Here is an 18,896-nt window from a genome sequence, read left to right as displayed (position 1 = left end):
GAAATATAGGTATAAAATTGAATTTCATCATCAAATATTGCCAATTAATCAAGGTCTCTAGTAGAATCCTGCAGAAGCACTTGTGAAATGAATGCACTGATGGATTTTTATCATTGTGGTCTCAGTTGTATATTATATCATGGCTATTCTTTAGACCTAATTATATAGGGGTTTTATACTACGGTGGGAGAATATCTGCGCTTCTGATTTATATTAAGTTGGAGCTGATATCACCTTGGAAGGCAGCAAAAGGACTCTCTCCTGAGATTCTATGTATTTCTTCTTCTGAGTAGTCTCAGAGTACTTAATTAAAACTGCTCCTTGGCCCTGATGACTAATTTCTATTTTATGCTATTATTATTTGATATTAATTTAAGATAATGTCATATTATATGAATGCTTAAGACAATCTACACAAACACATAACTATGTGTCCTATTTTTTTTTTTAATATAGTTATACTGGAGAGGGAAAAATAAAGAAGAGGGCAGAAGGGAAAGCCTTAGAGAGAGATATGATACAAGAAATGCAGACAGAAATGATATAACCACTTTAGAAAAAAAAGTCTGGCAATTTCTCTAAAAATTATATGCTTCAATATTTTCATTCATTGGCATATATCCATTATTCATACCACAAAAAAGTGAAAACAACTAAGATATATGTCAGCTGATAAGTGGACTAATCAAATATGGCCTCCAGTGAAATATTACTTAGCCAAAAAAAGGAACTGTTGTACATGCTACAACATGGACAAACCCGAAAACATTATACTAATAGAAAGAAGGCAATCACAGGGGACCACATATTGTATGCTTCCGGATATTTGAGATATCCACAATAGGCAAATCCATGGAGACAGAAAATAGATCAGTGGTTGTCAGGGTTGAAAGGAAGGGAGAATAGGAAATACCTGCTATTAGGTATGGGATTTTTTTCTGGGATGAAGAAAATGATCTGGAATTAGTCATGATGGTTATATAACCTTGTGAATGCATTAAAAACCACTGACCTGTATGCTTTAAAAGGGTGAATTTTATGATATGTGAAATATATGTCCATAAATATAAATATTTTGATTTCAAATAATAATTAAATATATTATAAAATAGGCTTGTGCTGTCTATCCTTCAACCTCATGGCTTGTGTACCATGGGAAAATAGGTAGCTAATTCATCTGTAAAACACATTTTGTATTTGAAAATCTATCCTCTTTCTTTCTCTCTCCGGGCACACATGCACAATATACGCCTTGTATTTTTTAATTAAGTTGCAGTAATCGTAAATCTTTACCCCTAACTAATTTAGGGTATATTTTCAAAGAATAGAGATATTCTCTTATGTAATTACAGTACACTCATCAAATTCAGGACATTTGACATTGATATTAGTGTCTAAAATACAGTCCATATTTAAATTTCACCAATTGTCATAACACTGTACTTTAGAGCAACTTGTTTTTCCCAATCCATTGTCATGCATTGTATTTAGTTGCCATGTCTATATATTGTATTTATTTTAATTGAAAGAGTTTCTCAGCATTTCCTTTTTATGACACTGATATTTTTAAAGAGTGTGAGACTATTACTGTTTTTTTTTTTTTTTTTTTTTTTTTTTTTTTTTTAAAGAGAATAGCTCATTTCGGTTTGTGTGATAGTTTCCCCGTGATGTGATTTAGGTTACAAACTTTTTACAGAAATACTATTTGTATTAGTTTCTAAGGGCTACAAATTACCAAACACTTGGTGGTTTGAACAACAGAAATTTATTTTCTCACATTCCTGAGCACCAGAAGTCAAAGTATCTGCAATCTACGTCCTCTGAATACTCCAGGGGAGAATTATTTCTTTCCTCTTTTCCAGCTTCTGATGGTGCCAAGCATTCCCTGGTTTGTGGTGGTGTAACTCCCATCTCTGTCTCCTTCTTCACATGGCTTTCTTTTCTTTGCTGGGTTTCTTCTCATTAGATAAGGGCATTTATTGGATTTAGGGCTCATCTGGTTATTCTAGAATGATCTCATCTCAAGAACCTTAATTAAATCTGCAAAGACTCTGTTTCTAAATAAGATTTCAGTTACAGATATGGGGGTCTGGATTAAGATAGATCTTTTTGGGTCCACAATTGAATTTATGACATTACTGTAAGGATGTTGTGTGCTTCTCAAAGGATAATATTAGAATGTTCCAGATGTGGATAAGGCTAGAATTTTTTTTTGTTAAAAAAAAAATTCATACTGATACTCAAATTCAAATTAAATGGTAGAATTTTTCTCTTGCCTTCTCACATAGCACGATTGTATCTTTCTTCTTCCACAGTGAGAACTCTTGCTCCTAACATTAGTAAACTGTTTACTTACTTAATCCATCCTACAATATACATAAAATAGTTTCAGAATTGCTACTGCTATATCATTACCAAAACTAAACTTGTAAATAAGATTCAAGATTTCCATGTGATTTTTTTCTGACTTTGAAATTATGTAGCCAAGTTCAAAAGTTGCATGGATTAATTCATCCCACCTCCATCCCCCTCTGTGTGAGGTTACTTTATCCTTTGGATATACTGTTCAGTTAAATTGTTTCTTGTATTCAATTTTAAGGTCTATTCCTTCATTTTTGTTGGTTTAATTTTATTTATTTATTGAATAATAACACTTTGATGGGATTCCAAAAGTAAAAACTATATTAATAGAAAGGATACTCAGGCTAACCAACTTCACTAGTTTCTGGTTTACTCTTCCTGTGTTTCCTTTTGTAAAGATAAATGAGTACGTATCTATTTCATTTTGCTTTCTTTTTACATAGAAGTGGTTATCAACTGGGGAGATTTTGTCCCCCAGTGTCATTTGGCAATATCTGGAGACAATGTTTTTGGTTCACTCCAGTAAGGGGTGCTACTGACATCTAGTGGGTAGACACCAGGTATAATGCTAAACATCCTACTATACACAGGACAGCCCTCGGCAACAAGGAGTTATCTGATTCAATAAGCCGAAGTGCCGCAGTGGAGAAACCCTGCTATTTGTCTACTTTTGTGTTTTGCTTTTCAACTTAACAATGTATCATGGAAATGACTCTATATCACTTTGGGAGGTCTTCCTCATCCTTTTTTACAGCAGCATGGTGGATGTACTATGGTTTATTCCATCAGCCTCCTTTCGTGGGTATTTATGTTGTATTTCCATATTTTGCTATTACAAATAAGCTGTAATGAATAACCTTATGCATCTTTTTTTGTATTTTAGAAGTATATTTCCAGAGTAAATTCCCAGAAGTGGGTCAAAGGGCAAATGCTCTGTCAGTCTGCCAAATCCCCTTCTTAAGAGTTGTACCATTCTGCATGTTCACTGTAGTATGAGAACACTCCTTAACCCATAGGCCTGCCAGTGCAGTGAGTTATCAAGTTGCTGAATTTTTGCCAATATGATAAGTAAGAAACTCAAGGTAGTTTTAATATGTGTCTTTCTTACTATGAATTATTTTTTCGTTGTTTTGTATGTTCACATTACTGGGTAAAAACCCAAATTGTATAATACGTAACCCAAAAAATTATAGATGAATTACAGAAGCAATATTTATCCAAAACAGTGAAACAAAGTATATGCAGTATTTCTCTGCCGAAAATGTTGAATGTGGCTGGGTTCTGTGCCTCACAACTGTAATCCCAGTGCTTTGAGAGATCAAGTTAGGAGGATCATTTGAGGCAAGAGTTTGAGACCAGCCTGGAAAACATATCAAGACCCTGTCTCTACAAAATAAAAAATAAAATAGAATTTTTTAGAAAAGAAAATGTCAGATGATTTCTTGGAGAAGCTTTTCTTGTGTTCATGTGTCAGTAAGATTTTATGTAAACATAATGGTATTGTTTAGCAGTTATCAGTGCCTGCAGGAGAAGTACTCATCACCAGGTAACAAATATCATCCTGGAATTGTAGGATGTTTTTTGCTGATGTTTTCAGACCACCAAGATGTAACACTGAGTAAGTTAACATGATTTTCCACCAGGGTTTTTGTGTGTTTGGTGTTTTATAGGCCATATATGTCTCTTGGAAGCCTTCGGGATCAAGTCATTTACCCTGATTCAGTGGATGATATGCATGATAAAGGTTATACAGATCAAGATCTAGAACATATCCTACACAATGTCCATCTCTATCACATAGTTCAAAGAGAAGGAGGTAAAGTCCATCATTCTTTTTTAATGCATTTAACTTCACTTTTTTTTGAGGAAAATTTGTATTGTTTTAATTATTTTTATGTACAGAAAACTCAACAGTGTACACTTAACCCAGTTTGGCGGCAATTTCTTTAGCCTTTGCCTTTTTGAGCTTGGTGATGCCAGCCACAGACTTGGGACCCAGGACATTGCCTCCCCAGTGACGGTGGATCTCATTGCATCTGTCGTTGTAATTGGTCCTGATGGCTTCCACCAGCTTAGCCAAAGCGCCTTTGTCTTCCGAGTTCACCTGTGTGAAGGTGACAGTGGCGCAGGTCTTCCTGTGGACTAGACGTCCCAGTCTTGCTTTCCCCTTGACAATGCAGTAAGGGACTCCCATTTTACAACAGGGCAGGCAAGAAGACAGCCAGCTCGATGGGTTCCACGTCGTGTGCAGTCACCACCAGCTGAGCTTTCGTGTTCTTCACCAAGGTGGTGATGGTCTTAACTCCTGCTCGAAGGACAGGTGGTCTCTTAGTGGGGACGTCCCCTTTGCTAGCCGCTTTCTTCTCGGCCCAGGCCAACAACAGCCTCTGCTTCTTCTCTTGCTTTGTGTCTGGTCTGCCCTTGTGGGCCAGCTTACGCAGCTGAGTAGCTGGCGGTCCAGGGCCTGGGTGAATCGGTTAATGGCAGGAGGCACTTTCAGCGGCTCATAGAGGCTGGTTCTCTGCCGCTGCAACCTGATATAGCGGGGCCATTTCACAAAGTGGGTGAGGTCTCTGTTGGACTGGATGTCCTGTCCAATGCCAAAATTCTTAGGCCGTTTCTCAAATGGGATTCACCACTTTCTTAGCCTCCTGCTTCTTCACGACAGCAGGGTCCGGAGCCACCTTCTTCCCCTTAGACTCCTTTCCTTTCAGCATCTTGGGCAGCGGGAAGAGAGTCACTTTTAAAAAGTAAGCTTGAATATATATTTAGTCTGTGGTTTAATTTGAACGTTTGCTATAATCAGAAATAAGCGGGTAAGTGTAAAGATGGAGATTTATTGTTGTTCCATTATTTACATTTCTTTTTCTGCTTGTGTTATGTTTCATGCAGCACACTAGGTTTTTATTAAGATTCCATGTCAGTGCAGCTAACATTTAAAAAATGTTTCTTTTATTTTATATGTGAATGTACAAAGTCCCTGAGGCCACTGGCAGTCTAGATGTATGTAAAGTCAGTGACAGAAATATTTGCCTTACAAGCTCTTGGCTTACATTACATTAAATAATTTGATAGTTGATACCACAGAACTTGTTTTTCTTTGCTTTCAGACCCACAATCTTAGCAATATCATTTTTGCTCTCAAGTAGCAAATAGAGAATTAAAGTTAGAAACTTCTGTATTGTGGCTTTTCAGCATAAAACATTTTTGAAAGAGTATAAATAACATTTGTACATGTAAGCTTAAAATAGAAGTATAGTCTAATAATACTCTTTCTGTGCTTAGTGATACTTTCAAATAATTTAATAATAATAATCACACTTTAGTCAGAGCAGTCAGGCAAGAGAAAGGAATAAAGGGCATCTATATAGGAAGAGAGGAAGTCAAACTATCCCTGCTTGCAGACACATGTTTTTATATCTAGAAAATCCCATAGTCTCAGCTCAAAAGCTCCTTCAGCTGATGAACAACTTCAGCAAAGTTTCAGGATACAAAATCAATGTACAAAAATCACTAATATTTATACACATTAACAACTGCCAAGCCAAGAGCCATATCGGGAAGGCAATCCCATTCATAATTGCCACAAAAAGAAAAAATACCTGGGAATACAGCTAACCAGAGAGGTGAAAGATCTCTACAATGAAGATTACAAAACACTGCTCAAAGAAATCAGAGAAGACACAAATGGAAAAACATCACATATTCACAGATAGAAAGAATCAGTATTATTAAAATGGCCATGCTGCCCAAAGCAATTTACATATTCAATGCTATGCCTATCAAACTACCAGTGACATTCTTCACAGAACTAGAAAAAAACTATTTTAAAATTTATATGAAACCAAGAAAGAACCTGAATAGCCAAGGTAATCCTAAGCAAAAGGAACAAAGCTGGAGGCATCAAGCCATCCCACTTCAAACTGTACTACAAGGCAACAGTAACCAAAACAGTATAGTACTGATACAAAAACAGACACACAGACCAATGAAACAGAATAGAAAACCCAGAAATAAGGGCGCACAACTATAACCATCTAGTCTTCGACAAAGCTGACAAGAACAAACAATGGGGAAAAGACTAATTATTAAGTAAATGGTGTTGGGATAACTGGCTAGCCATATGCAGAAGACTGATGCTGGACCTCTTCTTTACACCATATACAAAACTCAACACAAGATGGATCAGAGACTTAAATGTAAAACCCCAAACTATAAAAATCCTGGGAGACAATCTAGGCAATACTATCCTGGACATAGAAACAGACAAAGACTTCATGACAAAGATACCAAAAGCAATCACAATAAAAGCAAAAACTGACAAGTGAGATCTAATTAAACTTAAGAGCTTCTGCACAGTAAAAGAAACTATCAACACGGTAAACAGACAACCTACAGAATGGGAGAAAATATTTGCAAACTACGCATCTGACAAAGGTCTAATATCCAACATCTATAAAGAACTTAAATTTAGAAGAAAGAAACAACATCATTTAAAATTGGGAAAAGGACATGAACAGACACTTCTCAAGACATACAGCCAACAAGCATATTATAAAAATGCTCAATATCACTGATCATTAGAGAAATCCAAATGAAAACCACAGTGAGATACCACTAGTCACACTAGTCAAAATGACTATTATTAAAAAGTCAAAAAATTACAGATGTTAACAAGGTTGTGGGAAAAGGGAACATTTATACGCTGTTGATGGGAGTATAAATCAGTTCAACCATTGTGGAAAGTAGTGTGGTAATCCCTTAAAGAGCTAAAAACAGAACTACCATTTGACCCAGCAATCTCATTACTGGGTTTATACCCAGAGGAATATAAATAACTCTACCACAAAGACACATGCACACAAATGGTCATCACAGCACTATTCACAATAGCAAAAGCATGGAATCAACCTAAATGCCCATCAATGACAGATTAGATAAAGAAAATACGGTGCATATACACCATGGAATATTATGCAGCCATAAAAAAAGAATGAGATCGTGTATTCTGTGTTAACATGAATGGAGCTGGAGGCAATCATCCTTAGCAAACTAATGCAGGAACAGAAAACCATATACTGCATGTTCTCACTTATAAGTAGGAGCTAAGTAATAAGAACTTACGAACACAAAGAAGGAAACAACAGAGATTCAGGCCTGCTTGAGGGTTGGAGCGTGGGAGGAGGCAGAGAAGCAGAAAAAATAACTGTTGGATTCTGGGCTTAATACCTAGGTGATGAGATAATAGGTACAACGAACTCCCATGACACATGTTTACCTGTGTAAGAAACCTTCACATATCCTCCCAATCCTAAAAGTTAAAATAATGATAATAACAGTCACACTTTCAAGTAATTTACAATTCATAGTCTAGAAAAATGACTGAAATAACAAATGAGACCCCAAGTTTAATTTTAAATGGATTTTATATTCTATTTCACAGCCCACTTACATTATTAGAAGTAGAGTAGTAGTACAGTGATTGAGAATATGGGCTTTTAACTCAGAGTTCTGGAATTAAATCTTGATTAGCACTGTTCTGTGTATCTTCAACTATAAAATGAGGATAAATATCTACCTTATATGTTTTTTGTGAATATTAAATCAGTTAAATTAAATAAATTAAATAAGCACGTAAAACTTTAGCACAGCGGCATATGAGTACACAAGAATTAGCAGCTGGCTGACACCTGTTCAGTGGCTCACACCTGTAGTCCCAGCACTTTGGGAGGCTCAGGAGGGCAGATATCTCTAACCTAGGAGGTTGAAACCAGTCTGGGTAACATGATGACACTATTTCTCTACAAAAAAAAAAAAAAAAACATAAAAATTACCCAGGCATGGTGGCACACCCCTGAAGTCCCAGCTATTTGGGAGGCTGAGGTGGGAGAATCACCTGAGCCTGCAAAGTCAAGCTTTCAGTGAGGTGTGACTGCATCACTGCACTCCAGACTAGGCAACAAGAGTGAGACCCTGTCTTAAAAAAAAAAAGAAAAAAGAAAAAAGAAGAATTAGTAGCTAATGTTAATATTAGTAGTTGTAATATTGATACCGTCTTTTGTCTTTGTGTGATAATGCTTGATGTTTTACATAGCAATATCACATACATTATTTCATTTGATGCTTACAGTAAACAATTAAGGCAGGCAAAAAAAACTTTTAATTTTTTGGTATTTGTAATTCCTACTATATATGGAAAGCAGATTGGTTTTTTGTTTCATGAGGTCCAACTCCTTGGAGTTTCAAAAGACTGTGGTAGAATAAATACTACATCTTTATCTTAGGCAAGTTATGTTGAGGAAGTTTGAAATCTAATAGATATTTAGAACACACATGAGATATTATATTCTTTTAGAAGTCATCAAGAAATTCTTTCCAAGAATTTTTGAAACTTAAAAATGTAATCACAATTGTTATGGGTTTTTGAGTGCTTACTATGTGGAATTTATAGACATCAAATTATTTAATATCCGTAATATTACAATGACATAGGTTTTACTATCTTCATCTTAAAGATTAATTTCAGAAACTTAGTAACTTACTCAGAGTCCCATGGCAATTTTGGGGACAGGGATTCAAGCACAGATCTGACTTGTATGTCAGTGTTCTATGCTAGAGTATGCCACTACACTATGGTACCCCCTAACTTTTTAAACAATAATAAAAACCATTATATCCTTGCATATAAAAAAGCTGCAAGGAAACCTGTTTTACTTCCTTAATTCTTAAACCTGAAATATTTAAGCAAAGCAGGAAAACACTTAAATTTGCAAGTACATTACTTAATTAGAAAGAAGCCTACTGATGTTCTATTTAGACTAGCTAATCCTTTGGTTAGTATAATAAAAATGGAATTACAAACTACATTCCATTCCATCAACTGGGTTACAAAACAGGAAAGCAAACAAGGGTTAACAAATGGACAGAACGAAAGAAGCATATGCATCTCTAGGAAGCAGGAAAATCATTCTCTTTTTTGCTGACTTGGTCTCATTAAATCAGCATGAGAGGCAACATTATGACTCAGAGTTTTGATTTATGTGTTCCGTGATCATGCAATACTAGGGCCTACAAAAATCTTTGGGTTTAGTAGAACAAAAAACATGATTATTAAAATATGTAAGAGTTAAAATGTCCTTCAACCCAAATACATTCTCTTGTGCCATGTTTTCAGTTGGCAGGGGAAAAAAAATATTAAGCCCAGAATATTTCTCCACTGCATAGTAATCCAAATCTATTTCTCAAATCATCACTTATATTTCATAAATACTATGAAATTCAATCACAGGGAAAGTTTTATTTCAACAGTTTTCCCAAGAAGCCAGAACTCTAAATCAGATGATATTTCAATATTATTTTTCCTAATATAAAATTTTAAGGATATGTCTATTTCCTATGTGTATTTTAAGAAAGGACAATTTCTGGAAGTTTACCCAAGAAAACGAACAATGATCCCCTCTGGAGAGTGAGATTTTAGGTGTTACTGGGAAACAGAGAAAGTCTCCTTTTCACTCCAGATCTTTTTTTATTGGTAACTTTTCATATATTGCATTACCTTTATTATATGCCTTTGCTTATTTAATTTTTGGAGTAACACTTTTACATAATTTATAAATGAAAAGGTATTTTTAAATGTACTCTAAAAACATCTGATTCCTGTTTCCTTCTATCCAGTTGTCATCTATCTCCATCAGTCAACCATTGTTTTTAGTTTAGTTTTTATGCTTTTATACATTTTTTAATGTTATGTACTTTGTAGTGGTAATTTTAAAGAAAGAAGATGGTAAGAAATATAAAGATGCATTTTATCTTTAACAATTAATGTATATTATTTCATCAAAACCTCTGAACTTTTGGATTTCAAAAATGAGTCCAAATTTTTCTTTTGACCAGCAGAAGAATCAAATAATCATTTTTGATAATTTGACTTTTCAGATACACAGTACACACAAAACAATGAAGACTACAGTTTCTATTTTCTTTCCTATTGACCAAGATTATTTCAAGATTTTAATAATGGTAAAAATTCAGCTGAATAAGTATAAAGATGGCAAAGAATATGGATTGTTTCCAAAGAGGAGAGTAAAGCCCTGAACACTTACGATTTAGAAGTTTTGCTCTAAGTGACTGTTAGGTTTTGGCAGTCCTTTTCTTCTTTGAAAATCTGACTCTCCAGTAGTGGAACTATGGTTTTGTTTTTAACTAATCTTTTAAAAATCTAATTACAAAAATAAAGTAGGCTTATTATAAAATTTTTAGATTTTATAAAAATAGATAACTTAGGAAATAAATCTAATTCTGTTCCTGAAAGTGTGTATGTGTTTCTTTACAGAAAGATGATGATATATACAATTCTGAAAGTTGATTTTTAAAATGCAGATGTTCTAGGCACATTTCCATATGAATATACTCTTACTCTATTTGTAAGAAAAATAGAATCGTTGCTTTTTAAATAAGTATCAAACAAAGTCAACAATTAAGATGTTTTAAGAAATAGCATGCATGGAAAAACAGTCAAAGCATCAGACAGACCTAAACATAAATCCCAATTCTGACATCTGATTGTATAAACCTAGACATGTCAATTACTCTATGAACTGTAGGCTGCTCACTTATAAAATGCAAGAAATAAAATCTGTCTTACAAAACTGTGAAATATCTGATGACAAAACTCACATAAAGTCCTAGGCATAGGGGTGCCACTTAAGTTAGTTCCTTTCATAGACTTTGCAATTGACCTATGAAAATTTGTTGGGTCTTTTCTCCCATCTCCCACCAAAATAAGTATAAGTCTATCAACCCACTGGAGACACTGAGAAACAAACAAAAATTTTAAAGGGTCAGTGTTTAGAATTCTTGTAAGATCATTTGTCGATATAAGAAGTTATTACCATCAAAACAATATCAACTCTGGAACAAAATGCTTATACACGAAGCGCTGCCATTTATCCCAAGCACATGTCCTGTAAAATACCAAGTTCTTCATGTTGACAATTTGGATTTGTCAGGAATCACTTGTCTAGGGTAGAAACAGTAACAATTAAACAAATGATTTATACAAATGTATATATTTTTGTTGTCTTAAGGATGGGATGCTGTTATGGATTGGAAAGATGTCCTGTCGGGAGGGGAAAAACAAAGAATGGGCATGGCTCGTATGTTTTATCATAAGTAAGTATACTACATTCAGGTAGCTATCATTCCATTGTTGTAACCGACCCAAACAACAACAACAACACATGTTTGGACAGGATTTATTGTCCTTATCTTTAGTTTAAAAATATCTTACTACAAAATTAGTGCACAGACTTTAAAGTTTTTTAATGTCTTACATTAATTTTTCTTATAGTAGAATCTCCAAGTATTTTTTCTATTTCTCTCATGTTGAGTAATGGTAGATGAAATAATGTGTACAGAGGACTAAATTAAGTTTTAATGTATCCTAAGCTTGAATAAATGATTACCAATTTTAAAATATGAAGAATTTTAATTTCAATTTAATTGAAATGTGTATTTGGTATACAAATTTTAGTACAATAACAATAAGCTCTGTTTATTATATAATAATATAGAAATAATGTATACAGAGGACCAAATTAAGTTTTTATGTAATAAAGCTTAATCTATGAAATAAATTTATTTCATAAAACTTATGAAATGAATTTTATTTCGAATATTAAAATATGAAGAATATACAATCATTAAAATACTTGTGTAAATCCAATAGGTAGACAGACATTCAGTAGTATTTTCTGAATTAAATTGTTAAATTCAAGGTAAATCAATTTTTTGACTATTTAGCAGTCAATTAAACCAAGTAATGTTCTCCCCTTGGAAATCAAAGTTATAGTCAGTGGAAAAAGGGACCATTCTGCATAGGCTTCAATGGACTGAGGAAAATTGAGAGGCAGGAAATAATTGCTTCTGATAAAACATTTTTAATTGCAACCAGCTTCATACCCTTTTGAGTTTAAGGATACCAAGCATAAGACACGAGAAGGAAATATTAAAGTCCTTCTGATTCGCCTGATTCCTTCATTTTTTTTCTTTTCACCTCTTAGATCTCTGGGAATAAGAAAGCACCTAAGTTGTGCAGTACAGAAGGTAGTCAGAAACTGTGTTACTCACTTTTAATACTTAGGTCTTGGGCAAAAAAGACCAAAGAGTTATGTACATGAATGCATGAATGGGGCACAAATAATGGCAGATGCGGCACTCCTGAGTGAGTTGCAGTGAAAGTAGTAACGTTTTTGTAGAGAACTTTAAAATTATATCAAGTATGTATTATTGAACATGTAGCACTTAGTTCTCCCACACTTAGCAATCAGTTGGCTATTCATTTTTTAAAAGCCTTTGATTACGGAAAAAATGTTAAACTTCATCAAAAAAGAGAAATTGTTGTAAGAACTCCATATTCTCATCACACAGATTCCACAAGTGTAACATTTTGCTACACTTGATTTATCTACTCATTTTTTTATTTCTGAAGTATGTTAAAGCAAATCACAGATATTGTGACATTTTTCCCTAAATACTTTGACAACAGTCTCTGAAATATTAGAATATAGCCTTATATAATAACATATAATAAGAATACCTAATTACATTGATAATATTATTTCAAGTCATTTAATATATGGTTCATATCCTAAGTTTCCCTGATTGTCTCAAAAATATCTTTTTACACTTGATTTGTTCAAACCTGGATCTAAACAAGTTTCACACATTGCATTTTATTGTTTTATTGTTACACCTCTTAATTCCTTTTTAATCTAAAGTCTCTCCTCCTCCTGTGCCCCACCTACATTTTATACCTTTGACTTGTTGAAGGAACTGGGTTAATTGTCCTATAGAATGTTGCTTGTTCTAGATATACCTTATTGCTACCTTATCAGGTAAATCTAGGGGTCCTTTATCTTTCTCCCAGTCTTTCATTTTTTTTCTGTAAACTGGAAATTAGAGCAAAGAGCTTGATGAGATTTGCATTCAGCGTTTTTCATAAGACCATAGCATATGAAAATGATTTTAAAAATTGTATTAAAATATAATTATGTGCATTTTAAAAAGTAGAAAATGTATGTAAGTAAAAAAAAGAAAAAAATCTGTTATCTCGTTAGCTATTATCTCATTAGCTGTTATCTTATTAGCACTGGTATTTTGGATATTTTAAATTATTTAAATTTTAAATTACTGTAACATTTAAACACTGTTAAAATTGAGGGATATTTTTTACCAGTCTTGATAATACACAAAAGTTGGTTGTTTTTATTATTTTAATGCAACTATTTTCATGAAACATATAATCTATAACTTTTTAATTTCATAATGTAATTATGTGCTTTTCTATAATACTGTATAATAAACAGAGCTTATTGTTATTGTACTGAAATTTATATACCAAATACACACATTTTAGGTATACAGCTGAATAACTTTTATAAATTTTTCTACTTTATGTAACCAATACCCCATCAAGATAACATTTCTGTTACCCTAGGAAGTTTTCTCATCCTCCTTTTCAATCCAGTCCCCTCTAGACACTTCTGTTCTGATTCCTATCACCATAAATTAGTTTTGATTATTGTATAACTTCATGTAAATTAAATCATGCACTAAATAATATTTTCTTTTTTAGCTGGAATTTTTAGTAAAAAAAACTATTAGTTGTGTTCATAGCATGTTATTTATAATAATGTATGGTTAAGAATTGGCTAGCTAAAAATATAAACTAAATTTTGCTAACTTGGGATTTTTAATGACATGTATTTTGGAATACCCCTTTCTCAGAAGATGTGAGGAAATTCAAGAGTAAACTTTACAGGTTGGCATTTATGACCAGCTGTTACCCACTATCACCCTGAATCTGTTTGGGTCTAGGCCATAAGGATCCATTAATATGATCACCAGCATAATTAATGAAATATAATATGGTGAATGTAAAATTTAGCCGGAAATTTTTCACTGTATCAGTGTGTTAATAAAATAAACCTTGTAATAAATAGCAAGTGGCATTAATAAAAGTTGTTGATCCAAAGAGATTTCACATACTTATAACCTGAAATAAATACTTCACATTTGTATATCTAAAATATTTTGTATATAATATGATAATGAGTGAAGGTAAGTCACAAGTATATCCATGGAAAGAAAATTCAGTGAGCCATATAAAGATTTATAAGAAGAGCAAGTAGCTTAAAAGCACAATCTTTTGACAAAAGATAAAAGGAATTTTAGATATTCAATCTAGTGAAGAGAAAGTTTAACTATAGGAAACTTCCCTCATTCTCAAAGGATTTAAAGTTTGAATTGTGATGCGAAGGGCTTGAGCTGGCAAGAATGAATAACTTTAGCAGGAAGTAATAAGCATCACAATAGTATTCTCTTTTTGAGAGGATTTTAAATGTTTTAATAACTCAAGAATAATTGAAAAAGTCCTGTCTTAAGGGGGGCAGATTAAGTACTTCACAAAGCCCATTCTGCTGATGATGCACAAAGCAAAAAGGAAAGGAAGTCTGAGAAACGATATGATCTAATGCCTTATTTACTTATATCAGTACCAGATTCTAGCTATTGCTTGATATATTTAAGGACACACACACACACACACACCAGTCCTGCCATGGAAACTAAAATGTGTGATCTTACATCTGCTAGACTAGGGGTTGCTATGACAACAGAGTGTAAGATACATACTTTTTTCTAATTCTAAAATGGCATATTTTCTGTTTCCTTCAAAGCACTCTGAAAAATAAAACAAAATGCAATAAACAAGTTAGTAACCGGAAAGAGCTTTACACAAAAGGAAAATTTTACTCAACCTTTCTCTTTTATACTTCCTTTAATTCTTCCTCTTGTTTACTTAAAAATATCATCCACGAAACAGAAAATAACTCTGAGACAAAGAAGTAATGCTTATTACCAGAACAGTAACCAAAAATCAACCAGTAACATTATTTCCAGTAACGCTGTCATGGAGAACAGGCACTGATCTCTTATTCTTTGCATGTAGAACAGTTTTAGAGTCTTTGACTCCTGTATCTATTAGCCTTGACTACCGGACCTATAGTAGGTAACTGGATCCTTTTAATAAGCAAATCCATTATAGAACAGTAACTTACAGGGCAAATAATTATTTATGCTGATAAGAAATTATCGATTTTCATTTTTTTAAAACTTCTCTTCATTTTATTTTTAAAAATCAGAGTATTTTTTATAAAGGAAATTGTCCTCGCAAATACTTGATACTGATTTTCAACTCCAAACTGAATAGCAAATGACTGTGTAAGAGTTGACTCTGTTACCATTAACTAAGCTAAGTAAGTACCAACAGCCCAGTGGGACTGGAAAGGAGAAAGGGAAAGGTCAAAGAAAAGTAAGAGCAGGGGGTGAGTTGAGAGGAGAGAGGATAAACAGAAGGAAACGATGCCAAGTGATATAGGGTGCCTCTGATAACAGATATGCACTATCAAAGTAAAAAATACGCTTAAAAATTGTCCAATATAATTAGAAAAATATTTACTTCTTCACTTAATAATTTGATTCTGGAGTATGGTTCCAATATGACGTGGTTAAATCTCTGCTCTAGATTTATAAGATGAGGCACATTCACTCTTGCAGTCTTATAGTGATGAAATTCCATTAGTAATGCTTAGCTATTCACATTGCTGATAAATAATCTTCTCATTAAATCTTTGCTAACAGGGCTGTGGCCAGTTTGATAATTAGCTACTGCAATGTATTTTTCATGTAATTAGTCAGACCCTTCTCACCACAAATCAACCTGCCTCCTACTCCTGTAGGAGTGATGTACTCAGTGACCTGCCTCATCTTTCCTAGCCTCATATTGATAATTCATTCATCTGCAAAACAATAAAGCTTATTGTATTATTTTAAAAAGCATCAGAAAATATATTTAAATTTATTAAAAATGTGATGTTCTAGTCCAAAGAGGGGGATAACTACTTGTTTGCTTTATCATTGATTGCCTTTAAAAATGTCATATTCTCTTTTGCGCCTCTAAAATTGTCAGTAATGCAAGACATATCATCCAAAGAAAAACTTACAATTCAACTAGGAAAATAATTAACTCTTGTGTGTACTTTTTAAAAGACCAAAATATGCCTTGCTGGATGAATGTACCAGTGCTGTCAGCATTGATGTCGAAGGAAAGATATTTCAGGCTGCAAAAGGGGCTGGAATTTCCTTACTGTCTATAACACACAGGCCTTCTCTTTGGTAAGTGTTTCAAAGCACTAATTTGTGGTAGATGGCTTTTCTTTAAGTTTTTAAAAAATAGCTGCAAAACTTTTTACAGCAGAGGGTAGTGTTTTTAACTTATTTTCTATCTATACTTCTCTTAAGTTGCACACTAGTAGCTTAGATACTCACTAAGTAATATCATTAATGTATTATTTGAATTATCATCACTTTCCAATAATTCTTAAAAGACATGGAAAAATTCAGTGATTTATTTTAATGGAAAATATTTATGAATACCCTGTAACAAGTGCTGGGAAAAATATATTTATTGTACTGTACATTGTTCTTTTAGTCCTTTCTTTAAAACCCAGAAAAGTAAAATCCAGAGAAAACTGCATGTACACACAACTTGATATTCCTCCAAAGGATTAAGTGGAGAAAACATGGGTGGTGGTGGCGGGGTGGGCTTATTTTTAGTTGGTTTAAAGAAAAATGAGCTGAATTTTTTTTTTTTTTAGAAATAATGTCTCATAAAGCTATATTGAATTTCTCCTTCAAATAAAGATACTAATTTTATATTTTCCCCGTTTATCCCATTGATTTATCAGCCTCATAATAGTTGAGCACTTATTCCGTTCCAGGTATATCTTATTTAAGCCTCACAACAACCCAGTGAAGTTTAAGAAACCTAAACTTCCCATTTTACAGGTGAAGAAACTGAGAACCAGAAAAGTGAGATACTTCCATGATGACACACTCTGTACTATAGCACGCAGCTCTCATTATAAGGAGCTCAAAGTATATCTCATGCGTTGGCTATAAATACTGCATCCCCTACTTTTGCATTTCTGTTTAATCAATTAAAATTTTTTCTTTTGACTTCTTAGTAACTGTAACTGACTCTGTATATGCTTTGGCCTCCTATTTTCCAAATGACTGCACAGAATTCCTCCCCTCTTTCTGGCTGCAGCATTCTGTGTCAGGTGTCTGATCAGATTTCATGCCAAAGTTGTCATCATGTACATGCCTTCAAATCTAGCCTAGCAGCAAGCGTTATTGGAATTTATCCTTGAAGTCCTTCTAGACTTTTAACCTTATAAAGATATTTACATTAAAATTGTTAGCAAACAGTATTCATCTAATCAGGCTTTTCTTGTTCAAAATTCTTTGACTCTGAATTTCATTTCTATTGAAAAGATAATCTATTTTCACACTCAATTTAAACATTGATTTTTTGGAATTCTTTAAAAATGTATTTTCTGGATCTAGTCAAGCATGAGTTAGGATCCAGCCAATGAATATGCTTACCCTGACTTTTATCCTGAAGAAGATCAACAGTACCTAGATCTTTAAGACAATAAAGACATGTGCCTGTAAATCCTCTGAATCAAGGAAAACAGAGCTAGGCCAGAACTCTTGATCCCTTTTTGGTATCAACCTTAATTTCCAGACTTTCTCCCAAATTAATCGCATGTTGGGATGTATTAGACTTGAAGTTTTTCTGACCTTTGTTAATGGATTTATTACACTTTCCAGCCATTCGGTTCCTTACTCAAATAGCCCTAGGAGGCATTCAAAGCATATATAGCCATTTTTTCCGCGATTGCGGGAACAACTAGTCTTTTAAGTAAATAACGAAATCTGTTGTGCTATGCCTTTTGACAAGAAACACATTTTAATTGTAGCTACCCACAGTACATTTCTCCACAAAACAAAATACCATGTTAGTTCTGATTTTTCATTTAGCTCTGCCATTTTAGGTTGCCATTTCTGATTATTCTCTCAGGAAAAATGAAATTTTTATTTTCCCTGACTAGGTTTCTGAAGTGGGGAAAGATGTATCATATTTTTCCCATAAGAACAAATGAGTAATTGTTGATTGCAAAGATTAAAATCAATACTAGTGTTAAGTAAAAAATTATAGAAGCTTATTAGAAATTTTGATTCCTGGGTAAAATTGTAGCTGTATAACCATCACTTTCCTAAGTTTTATCCTGCTTGTGAAGGAAATAGGATAAAGATGATCTCAAATGAGTTTCAGTTAAAATAGCAGTTTCTTTTCAATTCCTCAAAGATAAACCCTGAAATATTATATTATCTCAGCTTGTAATATAGAACACGTCTTTGAATCTCAGGGTATGAAACACCTACACGGTTGGTTCCCCCATGTAGAAATCAAATAGTGTTGTAAGACCAGAGTGATGAGCCAAACCATCATTATACATCGAAGGTGAGACATGCCCAATATATGAATGACCAGGTATGAGTAAGATCATGTGGTATTTGTCTTTCTGTGCCTGGCTTATTTCACTTACTGTAACATCCTCCAGGTTCTA

The 18,896-nt window shown here is 33.5% G+C and overlaps 1 protein-coding gene across 3 annotated transcripts in view; it reads left to right on the top strand.

The window, feature by feature from the left end:
* Positions 1 to 18,896, top strand: part of ABCD2 (ATP binding cassette subfamily D member 2) — a 67,708-nt gene that overhangs the window by 31,260 nt on the left and 17,552 nt on the right. For 2 of the 3 annotated variants that reach the window (XM_003926649.3, XM_074403076.1), the window contains exons 7-9: positions 4,032 to 4,177; positions 11,448 to 11,532; positions 16,471 to 16,596. In XM_003926649.3, coding sequence (XP_003926698.1) covers positions 4,032 to 4,177; positions 11,448 to 11,532; positions 16,471 to 16,596 — 357 coding nt within the window. Of the gene's footprint in view, positions 1 to 4,031; positions 4,178 to 11,447; positions 11,533 to 16,470; positions 16,597 to 17,201; positions 18,888 to 18,896 lie in introns of those variants that run through there. The other variant, XM_074403077.1, reaches the window with a different exon arrangement.

The sequence above is a fragment of the Saimiri boliviensis genome, chromosome 7, assembly GCF_048565385.1.
Source record: "Saimiri boliviensis isolate mSaiBol1 chromosome 7, mSaiBol1.pri, whole genome shotgun sequence".
Lineage (NCBI taxonomy): Eukaryota > Metazoa > Chordata > Mammalia > Primates > Cebidae > Saimiri > Saimiri boliviensis.
Note: the sequence above shows the minus strand (reverse complement) of the source record. Positions and strands in the feature narration are given on the sequence as shown.